General features: G+C 47.4%; 1 protein-coding gene across 10 annotated transcripts in view; it reads left to right on the top strand.

Moving 5' to 3' along the window:
* Positions 1 to 16,651, top strand: part of TBC1D1 (TBC1 domain family member 1) — a 226,308-nt gene extending 209,657 nt beyond the window's left edge. For 7 of the 10 annotated variants that reach the window (XM_028090212.2, XM_028090290.2, XM_028090227.2 and 4 more), the window contains 3 exons: positions 4,506 to 4,675; positions 11,337 to 11,510; positions 14,833 to 16,651. In XM_028090212.2, the coding sequence (XP_027946013.1) occupies positions 4,506 to 4,675; positions 11,337 to 11,510; positions 14,833 to 15,036 (548 nt within the window). In that variant the 3' untranslated portion in view covers positions 15,037 to 16,651. Of the gene's footprint in view, positions 1 to 3,760; positions 3,901 to 3,970; positions 3,995 to 4,505; positions 4,676 to 11,336; positions 11,511 to 14,832 lie in introns of those variants that run through there. The other 3 variants (XM_028090271.2, XM_028090280.2, XM_028090255.2) reach the window with 3 other exon arrangements.
* Positions 16,652 to 20,006: the final 3,355 nt, after the last annotated feature.

Here is a 20,006-nt window from a genome sequence, read left to right as displayed (position 1 = left end):
AGGACTAAAATAGACTTAAGAAAACAAGATGGTTTAAATGGCCAGGAAAAAAAAGGCTCCCCCCGGGGAACATGATCCAGTGGCAGGGAAGTGAGTTTGTGCAGCCCTGTTTGTGCTGTGGTCCTGCTGCAGATCTGCGAGTATCCTTCATGTTCCTCCCACCTGCTCCTGGTAGGAAGGGGGGGCTCTCACACCCAGAGCACCCCAGCCTCCCAGGAGAGAGGAGAGGGCTTGCCCTTGAAAGCAACAAAGGTGGCTGGAAAAGAGGATGCAGGATAAGTTCGCTTTACTGGCCTTGTGCTTTGCATAGATGGTCCCCTGCCCCCCACCTACAGGCCCATTCCCACCCCCACCCCCACCCCCGCCCCACTGCCGCCGCCCCAGGAAAACTGCACCTTTAGGTCATGGGCATTTCCAGCAGAGTTCTGATAGGTTAATAACAGAACAACAGGGCTGCTGAAGTGTCTTCAAAGGAAAGTGGTTATTTGCATTGTTCTCAGCAAATAATTTGCAAAAGTGGCCAAGTCAGCTGAATTTCAGGTTCCCTTTACTTCCTGCCTGATAAAACCCTTTGCCTGTTTCTGGGTGGCTTGAAGCAGGAGGGAAGGGAAGTTGGCTGCAGTGTGGGGAGCAGGGCTTCTAGGGGCCGCCGGGGTGGCTCCAGCAGTTGGCTTTCTTGTACAGTGTTTTTCAGATGCAGGCAATGAACTCACTTTTCCAAGGAGGCTTTTTTTTATTTCCAGAATGTAAATGTATAAAGATTGGAAGATGGACAAAAATGAAAATAATTGGATTAGAGCAGTGAGTTTATAGGTAACATTTTTTCTCTGCAATTCCTTAATTATTTAAGTTTTAAAATTTCCAGAGAAAAAGGTAGTCATTGTTTAAGGGTTATAGATATTGCCCCCAAGGCTAGTCAGATAAATTCAGGAGTCCCTGCCACGAAGCAAAATTTTGGTGGGCACAGGGGTGGGGGAGGTCCTTCCTTTAACCCTTCTGGCACATTCCTTCATCGTGCACCAAAATGAGCTCCTTATTTGAGGCCTCCCCAGGCTGACTGGCTTCTGGGGCCCAGCTCCCCCACCCGGACTCGTGTGGCCGGCCGGCTTGCCTTCCGGAGGGTGGGCACCTGGAGTGGGCCTCCAGCAGTGCTAGGCGAGCATCTTGTGGCTGGCAGCAGGCCCCCCTGAGTCTGCGGGTGGGAATCAGGGTGGTCTCATCTGTAGTGGCTTTTCTCTGTCTAAAGCTAAATAGCCTTGGCAAGGAGCAGGCTCCGACTGGGTCTCGTTAATATCATCTCCTTACCAGCGCACTGACCTACTCCGGAAAAAAAGGAACAGGAAGCCCTGGCTGACCCCTGCTGTGCTCTGGGTAAAGTTAGAATGCTGATGTCTGGACGGAATGCCCTTGGTGACCCCCCCCACCCGCTGCCCCCCTCCTTCCCTCCTCACTCCTGACCTCGCAGGTTTCTTTTGGTTCTTCAAGATTGGATTTGGCAGCCACCTTTCCTTAGAATTTTTTCATCCCTTTTGTTCTCCTAACACCTGGGCATAACTCTACCAAACCAACAGCTTTTGGTGTCTCTGCACTTTGCTGTTTGTACTTCCGTTCACGGCTTGATCTCGTACCTAGTACAAAGCCTGGCATATATTAGATGCTCAGTGAATGCTTGCTGACTTAAATGAGAGAAACTTCTCAGCAGATAGAAGAGTGCTCTTAAGATGCTGGGAATAGCATTAGGAAAGAACATTTGTATTATATTAAATACAGACAGAACCAATGAGACAAATATATCCAGGGCTATATATTCAAAGAGTGTAAAAACAAAAAAGACCCCACCAGGGCGCCTGGGTGGCTCAGTTGGTTTAGCGACTGCCTTCGGCTCAGGTCGTGATCCTGGAGTCCCGGGATCGAGTCCCGCATCAGGTTCCCTGCTTGGCGGGGAGTCTGCTTCTCCCTCTGACCCTCCTCTCATGTGTGCGCTCTCTCTCTCTCTCTCAAATAAATAAATAAAATCTTTAAAAAAAAAAAAAAAAGACCCCACCACCTCTCCCAACTTTTTTTTGTTGTTGTTTTCTTCATACGGCCCAGAAAAGTCAGAGTTTAGAATGGTAGGGAGCACTCCGCTAAGTAGATTTGTTATAAAAACCAAGATCCTGGGGCGTCTGGGTGGCTCAGTCAGTTAAGCGTTCGACTCTTGATGTCAACTCGGGTCGTGATCTCAGAGTTGTGAGATAGAGCCCATGTCTGGCTTCATGCTGGGTGTGGAGCCTGCTCAAGTAAGATTCTCCCTCCCTCTGCCCCTCCTACCCTCCTCTCTAAAACAACAGCAACAACAACAAAACCACCAATAAAACTTGGAAGACCTATTGTTTGCCTTAAGAGATTGCTGATATGGATTGCATATTTGATTGTGCTCCTAAAACTTCCCCGATAATTACTTCTCTTACTTGGCTTAGATGTGGCACTCTATCTAGTTACTAGTACATGTCTCTCAGAGACTAAAGACACTGAGCTCTGGCAGTTGGGCCGGTCGTGCAGTCCTCTCCCAGGACCCTTGCACAGAAGGCTTGGTATGTATTCTGATCGATGCCATCAATATTTGTTCAGCTATAAAAGTTGATCTACTGAAAGGAAGTCTTGCTGTCTAAACCCAGAAGCTTCAAGTTTGTTTTGGGAAATATTTCTTTTTAAAAACACATCTTCGTTATAGTGCTGTTTGAGATCTTTTGTATTTTCTGTAGTGATGAATTACGTGGGTTAGACTGTGTATTTCATAAAGCAGACATTTCACAAGAATATTCTTATATAGGGCTATCTTGATACACATAGTACTTCCCCTAAGAAGCTCAGATTTCAAAGATACGACCAGTTCTCTAATTTATCTTCCCAGCCTTTGCAGCCACACTTAAGAAGGAGGCCGCCCTCCTTTTTCAGCTTCCTGGGGCCTTTCCAGCTTTGTGGGGCCGTCCAAACCGTGAGCACTTGTGACATTTGTGGAAACAGTGTGGCCCTGAGCTCTGTGAGAGACATGGGTTGACAACGCACCCTGGCACCGGGTCTGCCGGTGTGGCCAAGGCCTTGGGGAAGGTCACAGAGCATCCCCAAGGGATGACCCGGCCAGCCAGCGCCGAGGCCTGCCCTGTGCGCAGCCCACAAACCACTCCGACACGGACACCTTCCCCTTCCCCATGTTAGCAGCTTCCAGCCTTTCTTGCTTCTTTTCTTCCTTCCTTTTTTTTTTTAAGATTTTGTTTGTTTGACAGAAAGAGACACAGCGACAGAGGGAACACAAGCAGGGGGAGTGGGAGAGGGAGAATCAGGCTTCCCGCTGAGCAGGGAGCCCGATGCGGGGCTCGATCCCTGGACCCTGGGAATCATGACCTGAGCCGAAGGCAGACGCTTAACGACTGAGCCACCCAGGCGCCCAAGCCTTTCCCGTTTCTTGATGGCTTCTCTGCCTTGTCACGCTAAACCACCTAAAGAAGCCCAATGCTGGGGGGATTCTTCCTCTCACCTGCTTTTGTCTTCCAGAATTTGATGAACTGGACCACTACTTTGTGTCTCTCATTATCCCTGCAGCTCCCCACCCCCCATGTTGACAGTTGCCTCTAATTAGATTTATGTCCTCATCTTTAAAATGATATTTTTTTCGTGTATTTTTAATTCCAGTTGTTAAGTTACTTGCCTGAATTTAGTCATCACTTAGTTGCTAGGGGTGTGCTTTGGCCCCAGGGCGATTTGACTCTGTCAGGTGGCTTCAGCTCTGTGAGGAAGAGGGGAAGCCAGGGCGAGGCTGGCTGCTCACCCCGTTGCCTGGACCACTTGCCCTCCCTCTCAGCACGTCCAGTCAGTGTAGGGGTTGCTAACATTGGCCAACTGTTGGAAGAAAAAACTATGGCAAGTACTAGAAAATAACTCTGACGGAGTTCTTTGAATTTCTCTGAAGGAAGATGGTTTTTACTGCATTGTTATGGTAAAATCCAGCATACTGGCAAGTATTTAATAATGTACTTTTGCAACTCTGCAGACATTTTATAGATTTTAGAGATCTTTTAGTTCCTTCTTTCAAAACGGGAAAGAGGTGCAGTTTTTTATCTTAATTTCTGATGCTGTGTATCTAAACATCTTTCAGTTTTACTCATAAAAATGTGTTTTAGGAACTCTTTTAAAACCCCAGAGCATTTCTAGAAAAATAGTGTAATAAAAAGTTTTCTTTTAACTTTTGAAGCATGTTAAGAGTTTAATATATTTTTAGAACAATAACAAAGATTGAACCTGTGAGACAATAGCTTAGCAGTACGTTTATCTGTATTTCTTTTACTATTTGCAATATTGTCTTGACAACCTTATCTGAAATATCAGGCACTTCAAAAGGAAATAAAGTTTGCAATTTGGGCTTACAGTTTCCCACCGTCCTGCTCTGATGTGTGGACAAGAAAACGCAATGTTACTTCATCGGAAACTGGTCTGGTTTAACTTTCTGCATTTCTGTGTTTTCCCAGATATGATCTTTCTTCAGGGATCAGAGGTCATATTTAAAGTGGCATTAAGTCTGTTGGGAAGCCATAAGCCCTTGATTCTGCAACATGAAAACCTAGAAACCATAGTTGACTTTATAAAAAACACCCTTCCCAACCTGGGCTTGGTGCAAATGGAAAAGACCATCAGTCAGGTATGCTTCAGTTGACCTTCCAAAGGCTTACGCCCTCCTGGATTTGGAGAGCTTAATTTTCTTTTGATCGGGACCTGCCTCCTACCACTTGGTTGCCCGGCAGGTAGGAAGCTCATGGCCAAATACATGTTCAGTGACTTAAGTGCATGTCCGAGCGCGCGTGTTTTGGGAATGTGATGGGGCTGGGCCACATGTGAACAAGGGGGCAGTGGTCAGTGCTGACAGCCAGCACAGTTTATCGGTAGTTACTTACAGTTAAGGAGCTTCACCCCTAGTTGTTTGTTCTTCTGAAACACATGTGCTATTCAGTGTAGGCTCTTACAGTAGGAGTGCTTTGGTTTTTTTTCTGCTGCGTGGTATTATTTGGAATTTTCTAAAAATAACCCTTTGATAGCAAAATCATGATAGTATATATTCTAGAGATTTGTTTCATGATGTGTTTTTTCTTTTTTTTTTTTTTTAATAGAATTCAGTTCCACATCAGTGGCTTGAGCACCTCTGGTTTCTGTAGCCAACAGAACCGTTTCTCTCAAATGTTAGGGGCAAGGGTGAATTGAGCCAGAATTACAACTAGATCAGTTGTTCAATGGTCTGGTTTAGGGATGAGAGTAGATTTTTGAGTCTGTATAAAGAAGAGTCTTCTAGTAATGTTTGCTGACTCTGAAGGACTGAGCTATTTATTTAGCAGAGGGTGGATCACCACTGCAAGTGTCCAGGGACTGGATGGCTGAGAATGCTCTGGAAGGGATTTCTGCATCGGGGCCAGCAATCAAGCCCTTCCTAAGCCTAGAATTTACCTCACCTGCTCCCAGTGCAATGCAAACAGAGTAGTTAGGTAAAAACAAGTAGTGAAACAGAGCTAATTTTTAAAGAAACCCTTATTCTGAGGACTTCTGACAGTCCAAGAGGAATCCAGTAATTCTGGCGGACTGCACCCAGATGCGGTGTTTTTGGTTTTATTTGCTGCCCCTCCTTCAGTGTGGAGCACAGAGAAAGAAGCAGGTGTGGCCTGGGGAGGGGAGCCAGTGTGAGCCTGGGTGACTGGATCTCCGCACATTTCCTACGCCCCTACTTCGAAAGGGTGCTGCTTTTCCACTCTGCACTTTCGTTTTTAGTGAATTGATGCATCTTTCTGTATTTTGCTTCCCTGGCACGTTTCTCTCAATGTGAATAGCTTTGGCTTGTTCTGGCCCTACTTTCTGCCAGGTTCTGTGTGAATCTACATATGCACAGGATCTCATTTCATCATGATCGCATTCCTGAGAGGATAGGTGGTTTTAACCCATGAGGAGCATAGGGCGCAAAGAGGCAAACTCGCTGGCCCTCGGTCACCCTGCTGCCGAGGGTTGTGGTGGGGCTTCTCTTGCCTCAGAGTGACTTAGCAGCTTCTCAGCACCACCATGCGCCTCCGGGCATCGTTTAATTACAAAGATTTTTCTATATTTTACCTGTATGTTAATACTGAATTCTCTGCCCTTTTGGTTCTTGAATTTTTGACATTTATGAGCACTGATTCCCTTTTAGAGCTTTCACTGCGTATACTTATATTTTATGGCCCCCGGGGCAAACGCAGAGAGCCTTGGTTACCTCAAGTCTGTGCCCAGGGAGTGCCTCGACCTGGCTCCTGGCTCTAACGCAGGCAGTCTCAACCTGACATTCAATTTACCTCCTGGATATTGAGCCCCAGAAAAGAATCCCATTTTCTCCTCCCTTTTCTGTAAAGAATACTTATTCACAGTATCGGGTTCTCCTTAAATGTTGGAGGAATAGAAATGGACACAGCATGGAGAGAGTTTTGTGTGTGCACGCGCATGTGTGTGCACCTGGTTTCAGGCAACTGTCTTGAGCTTGGGATCCTTTATTCCACTGACTCCTTAATAATCCTGGGATGTGTATTATAATCCGCATTTTTATAGGTGGGGAAACTGGGCATGGATAGAGTAACATGCCCAACACCCTGTGTGCGATGGCAGAGCCAAGAATGTAATGTGTCTCTGACACTGGAGCCCATCCTGTGCAGAGAATGAGCATGGAATCCAGTAATTCCAAGTGTGGTAAGAGCCACAGTGGTACTCATGCAAGGGCATATGGGAGCCAGGCTGGTGGAGTGTGCACTGTTGATTGGGAATTGGGAGAGTTGAATTCAGCTGGGCCTAAGGAATGAGCTAAGAACAGGGGTCAGCAGACGTTTTCTGCAGTGGGCCAGAGATAGTAAGTCTTTCAGGCTTTATGAGCCAGAAGGTCTCTGTTGTAGTCACTCTACTCTGCCTTTGCAGCACAAAGGGCAACCAGTAATACATACGTACATGAATGAGGTGACTGTGCTGCAATAAAACTTTATTTATAAAAACATAGAGTGGGTCAGATTCAGTCCACAAGGGGCTCTCTGCTGATTCCTGATCACAGGCATGGGAGTGAGAATTGAGAGAAATTCTAGATGCCTTTGCATTGAACTTTGAAGGGAAGGGTCGTTGTGGATTGGGAGCAGCAGTGTGGGGAACACAAAAGTCTACATTTTGGGGCCCAGGTTTTCATCCTACCAAGAGTCTTGATGGGAAGCCCAGCTCTCTACCCTCTGGCCCTCCCATGCTTTCCATCTGGAACTTGACATCTGTCAGGCTCACGGCCCCCTCCCCACCTAGAGGGTGCTCTAGTTTCAAGTCCCACTCGGAGATGAGGCCTGAGGTACAGTGCGACTCCTTGGCAGCCTGAGACGGCCCCCAGGCTCAAGTCTTGGAGGTCCACAGGGTGCAAGTGACAGAACATTCATTGCAGCCGACAGAGCATACTGTCTTGTATGTGAAAGTCCCGGTGGGCCTCTGTGATCGTTATGGCTCCACTTCGTTCACTGCCTTTTCTGTGGATGGCCTCAGCTTGAGCAGTGGGGACATAGCCTGCATCCAGGATGGGAGAGAGGGAGCTGAGGATAGGGCTCCGCTGTTTTGGTTCAGTATGGACAGGTCCAGAACTGACAGAGCCCAGGGCAGAAGGGGAGGGGTCTCTGAAGTCTCTGTGGCAGGTGCTCAGTTTAACTGTCAGTTGAATATGAGCCATAAAAATCCTCTGACCCAACAAGGGGGAAACCCTGGGAATAAACAGAAACCAAGAGAAGGAGCTGGGCTTGTCACGGTGAGCGCTGTCTGCGTCTGCCGGCTCGTTTCAGTGTAAGGAAGGCTTGTCACGGCGAGCGCTGTCTGCGTCTGCCGGCTCGTTTCAGTGTAAGGAAGAGCAACAGTTGGAGGGGACTTTGGGAGACAGAGCAAAGAGCCGGTTTTCAGGTTTTCAACATCCTTGGGGCGGCATTCAGAGTGTGGCCCCAGACCCACACCTGTCCTTGTACCCTGTAGGAGCTTGTCAGAAATGCATAATCTGGGGCCTTGCCCCAGGCCTGCTGAGTCATAATCTGCATTTTAACAAGAGCCCCAGGGGATTCTCTCTCTCTCTCTCTCTCTCTCTCTCTCTCTCTCTCTCTCTCTCTCTCACACACACACACACACACACACACACACACACACACACACACACACACACACACACTGGAACACTGGAACATTTGAAAAGCTCTGCTATGGGCAGCTTCATTGAACACACTAGACAATTCCCTGTTCTAGTTGAGCTTGTAGGATAGAAACCAGAATCTTAACAAGGTTCCTTTGTTCAGGAGCCGCTCCTCAAATCCCCAGTGTTGGGACGGCCTCTTCTGCGTGGGGAGGAGCCCTCGCGGCTCAGGCAGTTTTGGGCAGCTTGCTGGGCTGAAAACAAGGGCTTTTTCCAGAGGCCAATCAGGGCCGTTCCAAAAGGGTGGGGTACAGTGAAGAGGAATATCTTACCACTGGGATTGTTTAGAATTGCTTGCATGTGGTGATCATAAAAACAGACCAGTTTTTAGTTGGGTTTCTAATTTTTAAATTCACTACAGGCACTGTAGCCCCTCGTGGCTGATCCCCAGGCACCCTGCTCAACTCACTGAGATGGACGGGGGGTGGGGGGCGAGGGGCGGTGCGGCGCAAGGCCTGGAGGCTGGGAAGGTGGAAAGTACGTGGCCAAGTCTGCAGACGTCAGGGTTAATGGCTTCATTACACAGAGTGTCCACAGATTGCAAAGGCGAACTCACTGTGTCTCCAATAGCAAATGAGCCAAGAACATAAACAGACAATTCACTGAAGAGGAGATCCATCTAGTAAACAAATATCTGGGAAAATATTTAGCTTCGTGCATAATTTAAATAACATAAAATGCTCTACCTACTAGATTAACAAAATGAAACATATTAAGGCCAGTACCCAGTGCCAAGGGTAGACTGTATCTGGCACATTGGTGTGTTGTTGTTAATGGCATTGTGCATCGATTATTCCCATTTAGGAGGCAGTTTGGCGATGTGTATCACAAGCCAGTAAAATATTCATACCCTTTGACTCAGTAATCCCATTTCTTGGAATGTATCCGTAGGAAATAATCCAAAATATGGGAGAAGCCATATGTACGAGGATGTTTAGAGTTGTCATTTATAACTACAGAAACTTTACAAGTAACTAGATATCCAGCACTTGATGAATGGATTAACAGGGTTATGCCACGTCGAGTAGGTAGGATAATGAAGCCATTTGTAATTATGGTCATGTAGAATATATACAGCAACTCGAAAAAGCCTTGTTTGAGGACCTGGGCTCTCCTTTCTCCGCCAGGCACATACTTCCATGCTTTGGGATCAATTCTAGGGCATAACTGCAAAATCAAGGGCTCTAAGTATTTCAGCAGCCAGGAGATAATGATGCAATTAAGCAATGATGATTATGCCCAGGATGGTTCCTGGGAATTAATGGAGTCCTGAAAGAGTGTACAACTTTGGGCACAGCTGAGAGCCATTAACCTTAGCAGGTCATCAGTCTGTATTAAAGGCCACAGATTTTCTTCCCAGGTTTTCCAGATTAGTGGCTCATTTAAAAATAAGTCTCCATGGAAGAAAAGAAGTAACTGTACATTCTGCATCATATTTATAATTATACAACAGTGCCACGGCAGTCTCGGTTTTAATGTTTGCGGTTTTTACTGTGTTTGAGCTATTCAGAGGTTCCGTGATGTGGCATCCTTTGTAATTTTGCTGAAGCACAAGGTTGAATGTGAGGGTTTCATGACAAGTGTGTGGAAGCAGCTTCCTTAGCTAAGTGAGCACCTACTCACCTTGCCAGGTGTGTGCTGGGAACTCCCATGAGTTGCTTCACCTAATTCCCACAGCGATGCTGGAGGTGGGTGCTCTCACCCTGTGTCAAGGGCCAGGAACCAAGGCCAGGAAAAGTCAAGTAATTTGCTCAAGGTCATTCAGGGCGTTGCCAGGGGAGCCCTGATTTGAGGGCTGAGTCCGTTGTCTTGACTGCACTATAGAGATGATAATCCCTGCTGACCTCACAGTCACTTTGAGGGACAACAGAGAATTGCCTATCAATATGGCAAACTTTCACACGCACGCACACCACAATACAATGTGTAGTAGTTTTTCAGCATAGAATGACTTTTGTGCCTAATTGGTCTTGTCCATTGAATTAAATTGAAAAGCAGGAAGCTGAAAAATTAATCTCCAGGCAGAGAAGATTGTTGGGAATGGTGAGAAAGTAAACATGGTTTTGAATATCGATTTCAGGGAAGATAGGATTCATCCATGTTTGAATGCTCATACGGCGCCGTCGGGGGAAAATGAGGTTTTCATTGATTTTCGCTACGCTGGAATTTCTTTCTTAAGAAAAGACCATGAAGAGTTCCTTTGCACTCTTGAAAGGTCTATCTTCATCCTCCAAATGGGTGTTCTGTGATGCTGGCCTTGTTTCTACGGAGCCAGCATGACCGAAGGCTCAGACCCACACGCAGAGCCTCTCTGGGACTTCAGTCCTGAGCTCAGAGCCACAGCCCATGGGGCGATCCCACAGAAACAGCTGCGGAGAGAGGCTGCGGCCGCGCCTGACCCCCTCTTCAGCGCAGCTCCCACCCAGCTCACTCAGAGAAAGTACAAACATGAACAACTCACTTGTGCACTTCGGGGCTGTTTTTCACACGGGTGGTTTTTTGATCACTGTTACTATTATAAGCAGGAAGGCATTGTTTCATGTTCACTCATCTGTGTGGGCGACATTTGGGTTTTGGCTCGTTTCTGCATAACTTATGTGCAAAGGAGGGTTTTTTAGTAAACAGTTCCATTACTTAGCTGTTCTTGTAACTCTGAAAACCCAAGTGAACTATAATTAAACTTTGACTCGGTGACTGGGCAAATATGGCTGATTCTTTTGTTTTTTTTCCCTCTCTCTTTGACCCATAGCTGATGTGTCTAACACAATAGAATTTTCAGAGAAAAAGGAAATCTGTCCTGAAATAAGAACTAAAAATAAATTTTTAATAAAAAGCCTTTTAAAAAGTAAGGTTTGGGCTTTTGGAAAATGAGTTATCAGAGACCCGTACCTATTGTTACCTTGGGTTTAGTTCTCAATGCTTCTTTTGTTCTTTCTTCCCAAGTAGAATTGTTACCTTTTCAATGCAGGGAGTTTTCCTTATTTCTCACTGATAGTACCAGGCCCGGAGTAGGTGCTTAGGGCATGCTTGTTGACATGGCCACGCATGCATATGTGTGATTTTTCTCATTTTCAGTGCCTGATGACTTTTCTGTATGTAACAGGTGTTTGAGATGGATATCTCTAAACAATTACAAGCCTATGAAGTTGAGTACCACGTGCTTCAAGAAGAGCTTATCGATTCCTCTCCTCTCAGTGACAACCAAAGAATGGACAAATTAGAGAAGACCAACAGCAGCTTGCGCAAACAGAACCTTGACCTCCTTGAACAACTGCAGGTAGAGCATATTTATAAAGCTGCTTCCTGAGCCCCGAGCGTATGGTAGATCATTAGCGCACCAAACCACCAGCAGGCTGGGTTTTCCCATGACCGAGGGACCTCTCCCTACCTCCCCTCCCCCTGGTCTGTTTATAGTTGGGATCAAAGGTATCCCAGGAGAACTGCTCCTTTTTATTAGGGAGCAGACAGATTATCCTTTGCTGAGGTCAGACAGTCCTGGAACTTTCTGAGAGGCTGTCTCTGCACTTAACCCTTTTAGGAGAGAGGCCCAGCGATGAACTGGGGTCCAGGATGCCTAGGGACTATTCGCTGAATGCCAGCAATTGTGCTTTGAGTAATAAGAGAATCAAAGGCTTGGGCTTCTGTGAGCAAAACCAGCTAGGTCCATGGAGGGATGTTAGGGGAGGGGAGTAACACAGAGATCTACCTAACAAAGCAAACCAGAGCATATGGTCGCGATTTTTGAGTCCTTACTACAAATAACAAAAATTTGATTAATGAGGGACATAGTTCTCCCCTCTAGAAGCTTCCATTTTAACATGGATAAATGTGGATGAGGACATGTGGTAGAAATGCAAACAGACCATGCATACGGAAGGCTGACATGCGGTAAGCCTGGGGATGTAGTCCAGAAATGCAGCTCTGTCAGATCCAGCGTTGTCTCCACCCACACTGTTGCCCTGGGCAGACTACTGACCTGCCCTGTCCCGAGTCCCTCGTCTGTATGACACACAGTTCCTAACTGCTGAGCACAGCTCCTTTCCCAGTCACATAGAATAACGTAATGATACGGTCTACTTTCTTAATGCCATGAATGGGCGGTAATACTGTTAATGTTAAGGAATTGTTCTGAGGGATTTAAAAAAATTTTTGAGTTGCTGCAAAGACAAATACATACTTGTCCCCGAAGTGTGTATTTTATGGTGTTCCTGGGCTGTCCTTAGAGTACGCCTGCCACCCTGACCTTCTTCATCTTTGTTTTCTCCATAGAAAGTTGCTGCTTTGCAGACACAAGCTTGGCTGCGTTATGAGAAAGGCCAGCATTTGAGAGTTTAATAAATCAACCCTTGTCCAGAATGCATTCCTCCCAGCAGGGATTTGTCCCAGGAGACCTACTGGCTATTTACTGTAAAGGAACAAAGAAAAATGCTTTCGCTGCCCAGTCCTAACCACCAGGCACATTCTGAAATTTAGCTTCTTTTTTTCCCCTACGACTGAGGTGTCCTAACTGAAAATACGCTTGTGTACAGTATCTCCAGGATGTCTTGGCTGCACCCCGAATGGGAGGCTCGCAGGGATAAAGAGACTTATCTGGCCTGTAACGGTTTGCAGTGGAGGTGGTAATTTTAAGTGACTTCCAAACAAATTAGGTCTCTGAAATAGAACCTGATAGGAACATTTCTGACAAAGCTTGGACTTACATTTGGCGCATGAAGATAGGCAGTACAGAAATGGAGGGTTCCGTTTATTGGGCTAATAATTCCTGTGTGATTATTTTGCGGTAAAGGGTGCAGGTAATTTCATGGCGCTTCTATGATACTGTACCCCTTTCATGACGAGAGAGGCTGTGAAAAGCTGCTCAGATCTCGAAATTCCTCAAGAAAGGCACCAAGCGGTAATTGGTCATGACTGACATCCTCCTTGGAATGGTCTCTCTTTCACCGAGTGGCTGTGGTCTTGCAGAGAGACCATTCAAGACTGCAGCTGTGCCAACCCACCAGTATTTGGAGCCCCTGCCTTGCCAGGCACCAGGGCCACTGAGGTTCAGAAGACACTGCTGCTGTCCAGGCCTTGGGACAGGGATTACGTTGTGTCAGTTTGCACGTGCTTGAAGATCGTTTTCCCATTTCCCTCCGTGAGTCACATGGGTTTACTGCCTTGCAGCCAGACTATATATGTTCTGTAAGACTCACACTTCCTTTCCTTTTTTTTTTTTTTTAACAGTTTTCAGAGTCCAAGGATAGGTGTTAAATATAATAGTTTTCCCCAAAGTATCAAAATTGACTGTTTTCTAGCTTTGTTCTGTTCCTCTTAGTTGTCAGACGGTACCAAGGTCCCATTTATTTTCTGGTTAAACACTTAATGTTATCTAGCAGCTGGAGAGCAAAGTGTCTTTTGTCCAGCCGCACATAGAAGACAATTGTATACCAAATGGTGCCAAATAATAAGGGACATACATTTTTTATAATAAGCAGCTGTGAGTCACCCAGTGCCAGTAAACTAGGTGCTGCGGGAGCCCCGACCTGTGTATAGGATGAGACGTGCTTTTTTCCATGAGAGAGCTTCAGTCTCATTGAGGAGAGTGACAGTCCTGCAGAGCCGCTCACCACGAAGCTGGGTGGCACGAGCAGTCCTCTGTGGGGGGTGGTGGCCCTGTCCCAGGCCTTGAGCCTGGGTAGGAATGTGAGGATCACAGAGCACCCCTTGCAGGTGCACACTCAGCGTGAGTGCCCCTGCCTGGTGAGTACACAGACTTGGGAGCTCAGTCCTTCTATTTTGAGTGTTCCAGCGGCTCAGCCGGAGCTAGACTGTGAGTTGTGAGGTGTCTGTCTGGCACAAGTGTTGTCTTGTTCAAGAACCTGTTTCCCGTGTTTTTGAAAATGAGAGAAAAAAAATACATGTACCATTTGCCCCACCGCACGTAAGCGGGCACGTGTGCAGAGCTGCATGGGGTCAGCGAGACGGAGCGGCAGAGACTGTGCACGGGGGCCCTTCACAGACACTGCAAGGCCCGGCTCGTGCTCCCGGGAGGTGCCTGTACTCCTTGAGGTGGTGATGCCTGGTTACTGTAGGAAAACAGGCCTTTGGAGCAGAGGGCCGGTACTGCTGAGGCCTTCCCCTGGGGAGGAACCATCTGCCTCTCGGTCTGACATCAGTCTGTACGTACGAGCGTGTTTGTACGACTGGGCCAGGCTGTGCTGCAGTAATACATAAAGCTCCAAGTCTCAGTGGCACGGCCCAGCGGCAGTTGCTTTGTCCCTGAAGCTCCACCTCCTGTTCTTGAAGCATTCTTGGCGCGGATCAGAGCTGGCTTCCCTGTCATCGGGGATGGGGGCCGGCTCCCTTTGCACTGTGAAGCCACCAACCATCTCAGAGTAGCCGCAGCAGGGAAGAAGTCCCTGCCTTCCTGTGAGGGAGCCTGGGAAATGTAGTCTTCCTGTGTGGCCGAAAGAACTGATGCTAAACAGGCTTGTCTCTGCCACAGTAGGGCTCCAAAGTGTCTCCAAGGCTGGACGGTGGAGTGTTGGGGGGAGTGCCCCCCCCCCCCGCCCCTATGTGTTCTCACTCGGTTGTTCACATTCTCGTCTTATATTCTCCAGGTGGCAAATGGTAGGATCCAGAGCCTGGAAGCCACCATTGAGAAGCTTCTGATCAGTGAAAGCAAGCTGAAGCAGGCCACCCTCGCCTTGGAGCTGGAGCGATCAGCCCTGCTGCAGACAGTGCAGGAGCTCCGGGGGCAGATGACGGCAGAGCTGCGCGGGCCGGAGCCTGACCTCACGGGGCCCGGGCCCACGGGCGACTGATGGCGCAGGAGACGGCTCCTCGCCAGAGCATGCCTCCGGGGGAGACTCAGCGGCCTTGTCCTAGCACTGTCCAGGCCTTAACTGAGAGGGACAGAGGATGCCGGAGGGAGAGAACAAGGCATGACGCGTGCTTCTCAGGGAGGACGCTGGCTTGCCAGCATGCAGACTTCTGAACTAGAACTTGCGAGTCATGGGGACGGAGGTCCCAGTGTTTTTGTTGTTTAGGTTGCAATTCGTCCCTTCTTCAGTCCCGATTACTGTACCCAGTAGGTTTAGGTGGCATGGATGTGAATAAATGCACCTTCATGTTTCCTTGTTGTTTCCTCTTTCAGCATCACTGTGCTTGCAAAGGACAGTTAGTCCTGTGGAAGTGCAAGGGCCGGGAGGGCTCTAGATGAGTCCTCTGGTTCAGATGTGGGTCCACTGAACACATGTGGGTCCAGTGACCCAGATGTGGGTCACTCTTCCATGTCGGGTTTGTGGGACCACACCTTCTGGTCCCCAGCAGGCCATGCAGCCAGCCCCTGTCTGTTCTGGCCACGGAAGAAGCCCCAGAGAACCATTAGGACGTCTTGAATTTAGCACTCTCCTGGGTATTTACTGAAGTTTGTCTTTTTAAAAAAAATAGTTTTCATTTTTTACTTGGTCTTTAAGTATCAAAGTCATTGTAGATAAATGTTTTATGGGTAAATCACCAGTTTCTAGGCTCAAACCAAGTGTTGCTAGTGAGCGACCTGCATTTTTAGACTCATGTTTATTTCTTTGTGGGTTTTCGTCACCCTCTTAGAGCTGGGTATTTATTTTTGCTGTTGTGTGATGCAAAGCAGCTGTGAGTCCCTTTGAGTGTCTACCCTTGGGAGTCGTGTTCCCTACGGAAGTAGCCGGGCGCATCAGGATGGTCATGAGTCATGGGTGCCAGAGATCCTGGGACTTTGAAAAACACCATCAGCCTGAAATCTCAATCAGATAGATGGCAGCTGAGTGCAGTTTTTCAGAGCTAGGAAGTGTGTTTTGAATATGACTCACAACACGACCCCTTCCCTCAGGAGGATGAGAACCCTGTGCCTTCAATAAGCAGAAAGCCGCTGATGGCTGGCGTGGCTTCGTCGGGTCCCCGGGTGAGGCCTCTGCACGAGTGCTCTCAGAATGGGCCCTTTCTGACAGCAGGATCACTCTGGCCTTTGTCATGGTAGTCCGCCCTGGTCCACAGGGCCTTCTTGTGACCCTCTCGGCAGTAGGCGTCTCTTTCAGCCTGAGGTCAAAGGAAGGATTTTCATATTGGAAGTCGTCCCAGGTCTCCCCAGACATTTCCAAGGGTGACAAACGCGCTCTCCCCGGTGCCTAACAGTTGGCCAACATTTGGGACTCCTGTGCCCCGTGTCGGAGGATAGCGGTTCTCCTTACAAATCAAGATGACCAGCACAGTAGCCTCTATCCCGAGTTGTTCCACAGATAGAACTTAGAGGAGTTAATATTTGAGGGCTTCTTTCCACCTATTTTGCTGTTTGAATGTTTAATAATGTTGAATTTTGGACATCTTATTACCATTACTCAGAAAACATGGACTCTGCATTAAATAATAAATGAGACGGCAATAAATCTGTGCCCACACTTTTATGGTGTCTGTTTTACTTGTAAACTTTGGGTTTTTGCTTTTCAGCCCAGGTAAGGGAATGCCTCCTGAACACCCCGTGGGTCAAAGTGTGAATATTCCCTAACCAGCAGTGAAGTCATTTGAGGTATTGGTACCTTGTGTTTCCAGTATTGTTACCCAAGTGCTAGTTACACTGTAGCACCTCCGCAGGAGGGTGAGTCTTAGCAGTAATGAGACGTGCCACATCAGGTGCCGGTAGCCGGCACTGGGAGGTCGCACAAGCCCGCAGATACAGGTTAGACAGAGGCTCAGCCTGTGTGGGACTTAGGGAAAGAAACATCCAGAGAGCCAATTCACGAGACTGTGTGAGGATTTGCAGAGGCAACTTCTTAATCGGAGTAAATTTCATGTTCTGTTTTTCTCCAGCACCCAGCTGTATGCACCTGCACACAGGAGTGCACTTGAAGGTTGTCTTTGATACCATTTATGTTCTCTTAGACTTAGGACATTATGCGCCCTCGGGAAGCACACTATTACATATATGTATATTTTTAAATGTGTAATACATATGTGATCTATAAAATAGAACTCAGTGCTATGTAGTAACACCCAGTCCCCTCTTAGGAGTTAGGTATGGATAGCATGACTGTGTCCAGTGTTTGTGTTTGGTTTGGTTGGTGAGTCAGAGGAGAAGAGTTGCTCCGAGTGCTATGGGGATTGGACCAAACAGGGCTGTGTGTGTAAGGACCTGGGGAAATGAGGTTGCGGAGGAACGTACTTGAGTCAAGAGGAGCCACCAGTCAGTCCATCTGAGAAGCAGAACACACTCGGGTGCCAGAGTGGGCCTGGGCGAGGTGGCATGCAGGGAGCTCCGCGGGAAGCTGTTGCTGCTGTATCGTGACCACCTCTGTGATTCTGCAGCCAGGTGTCCGGTGGTGGGCCTGGGGCCACTCCAGGTCAATATGAAGGTCAACACTTGAAGAGGAGGATAAGCTGGAGCCTGCCAGGCACCTCTGGTCTGTCTGTCACTTTTGACTACCATGACCTTCAGAGAAAAATGGCTCTCGCTTTACTTTTGCCTTCCAGATCTCACACAAGCATGTCTTTGAGCCATGTCTGACTGAGAACCACCAGGGGAGGGGACTCGGGGAAAGGTAGTTCCGGCTTAACCAAGTTGGCATGGCACAAACTACCGTAATTCATTTTGGAACCTGCCTGTCCCTCCATCCAAGTATCTATGGTCAGAGATCTCTAGCGTTCGGACTCATGGATTGATTTTGACTTCGAGAGTCACTGATGGTGCAGTCAGTACTGGAGGCGAGAGTGTGACGGCATCCGGGGCATCCAGGACTGCCACCCCCTTCCTCTGCTCGCCTCTGTCAGGTGTCACCAAATGTTTTGCAGATTAAGATCTAGAAACTCTATGTGGTAAAAATAACTTACAGGCCACATTGTCTTTACGTTGATTCTACTTTCGGGGTTTGTAATGGCTCAAAATAATCTTGGACTGGGAAAGCTGCAGGGAACCTTCTACCTCCTGCTAGAAAACCACTTCTCACCTCAATTGATAGAGGAAAACACTGAGTGAGATGATGAGATGTTCAAGATCGCCTAATGGTTAGCTACAGGATTGGAGTTAGATCCCCAGTCTGACTGCCTAAGAGTCCACACCACCCACCTTTAATTCCCGTGATTTTTGGAAATCATTTCTGGTGACCTCAAGCACGATTCAGAGTAACGAAGGTCTGCTTCATTCTCACAAGGATGATCTGTGTCAGTAGGGAGCCCAGATCAAATTCTCTCCTACATCTCAGGGGCCTTGAGTTAAAGCCAAGGGGCGTGGCACGCTCTCCAGCTCACTCCTATCTGTGGACAAGGACGTGGAGGAATCCTACTTCACCAGGGTCTAAATTAGGTACAGTGTTTGCTGCTGATAATCATTTCTTTAATTTACCTTGAGACTTTGAAAACCCTTGTAATGTTTTTAAAACAACACAGGGTTCCCTTTGGTTTTATAGAAGCGAAACTTTCCATTTATGTCAAGTTTTTTTGCTGCCATCTTTGGAAAAGATTAGCACGATTAGGGAAGTGGAAGAGCTATGGAGCAACCACAACAGTTGTTCTTTGGACAATTTGACACTGATCACAAAAGATGAGGAAGAATATTCTTGTATCCAGGCTTCATAGTATCTGCCTTTATGTCTCTGAACTGAATAGCCAACCGTTTTGGTTGTAAACTCTTATCAGCAAACTTTGAATTTATACCATTCTATGCATATTAAAACACCTTGTACATGAGTAAGTTTTATCAGGAAATAGAAAATCTAAATGAGTTGAAACAAAATAGTTTAAAAATATTGATTAAAATGTTGATCTCCTGTAGGTTTTTTTAAAGATTTTATTTATTTATTTGAGAGCAAGCGCAAGACTGCACATGAGATGGGGGGAGGGGCAGACTCCCCATTGAGCGCGAGCCTCGGACATACAGTGGGATCCCAGGACCCTGAGATCATGACCAGAGCTGAAGGCAGAAGCTTAACTGACTGAGCCACCCAGGCGCCCCTCTATAGTGTTTCTAAGGAGAACAATGAACCCCTGATCATTTTAAATACATTTTTAAGACTGTGACACAATAATACAGATGCCAGTTCCCAAGGTCAGCCTAGTTTGTTGGTTTTAATGCTGGAAAAAGATGGCTTCCACATTCTAAATGGAGGAAGGGCACTGCTGGTCATTAATTCACTTTTATTCACCAATTATGCACAGGTGTTTGTTGAAATCCAGCTAGTAAATTTCCATCTTCTTTCATGGCTGACTAATGCAAACTAATCGAAACATGCTACAGTTTTGTTTTTTTTTTAACCAAGGACTTTAAAGCACTCAAACTCTTCATTTGGAAAGTTTTGAGCAAGTTATAAAAGCATCTCCAAGACTGAGCAACGTTTACATGTTTTTTGGCCAAGAGATGACCTAAGCACAGCAACACTTCCAAACACTTTCTTTTCTGAAAAGCTCTTTCCATAGGACTTCTCCGCAGTCTTGTCTTGGGCTCCCCCGGTTGGAGCCCTCTGCTCTCAGTTATGGGGCAGGGGTGGAGTGGGTTCTAGGGTGTGGCTCTGTGTCTGCCTGCCTCCTGCTGCAGATTCATGGTCTCACTGCCCGCCCCTGCCCCGCCGCAGTCCCCTGTCCCCGCTGCAGTCCCCCGGGGGGGGGGGGCAGATGGCCTGTCAGAGAGCAGAGAGGAGCTGGATGGCTCGCATGTTAAAAATAGCGCCTGTGATTCACTGCACTTTATTGCTGCAGTGCCCTTTGCTCAGAACCAGGGAGATAGCCTGGACTATCTGACCCTGGACCGGGGGTTGGGGGGGACCAACGT

The sequence above is a fragment of the Eumetopias jubatus genome, unplaced genomic scaffold (genome assembly GCF_037043125.1).
Source record: "Eumetopias jubatus isolate StellerSeaLion01/CBP00866 unplaced genomic scaffold, mEumJub1_p1.0 scaffold_2, whole genome shotgun sequence".
In the NCBI taxonomy this organism is placed as follows: domain Eukaryota; kingdom Metazoa; phylum Chordata; class Mammalia; order Carnivora; family Otariidae; genus Eumetopias; species Eumetopias jubatus.
This window is presented reverse-complemented; position numbering and strand designations above follow the sequence as displayed.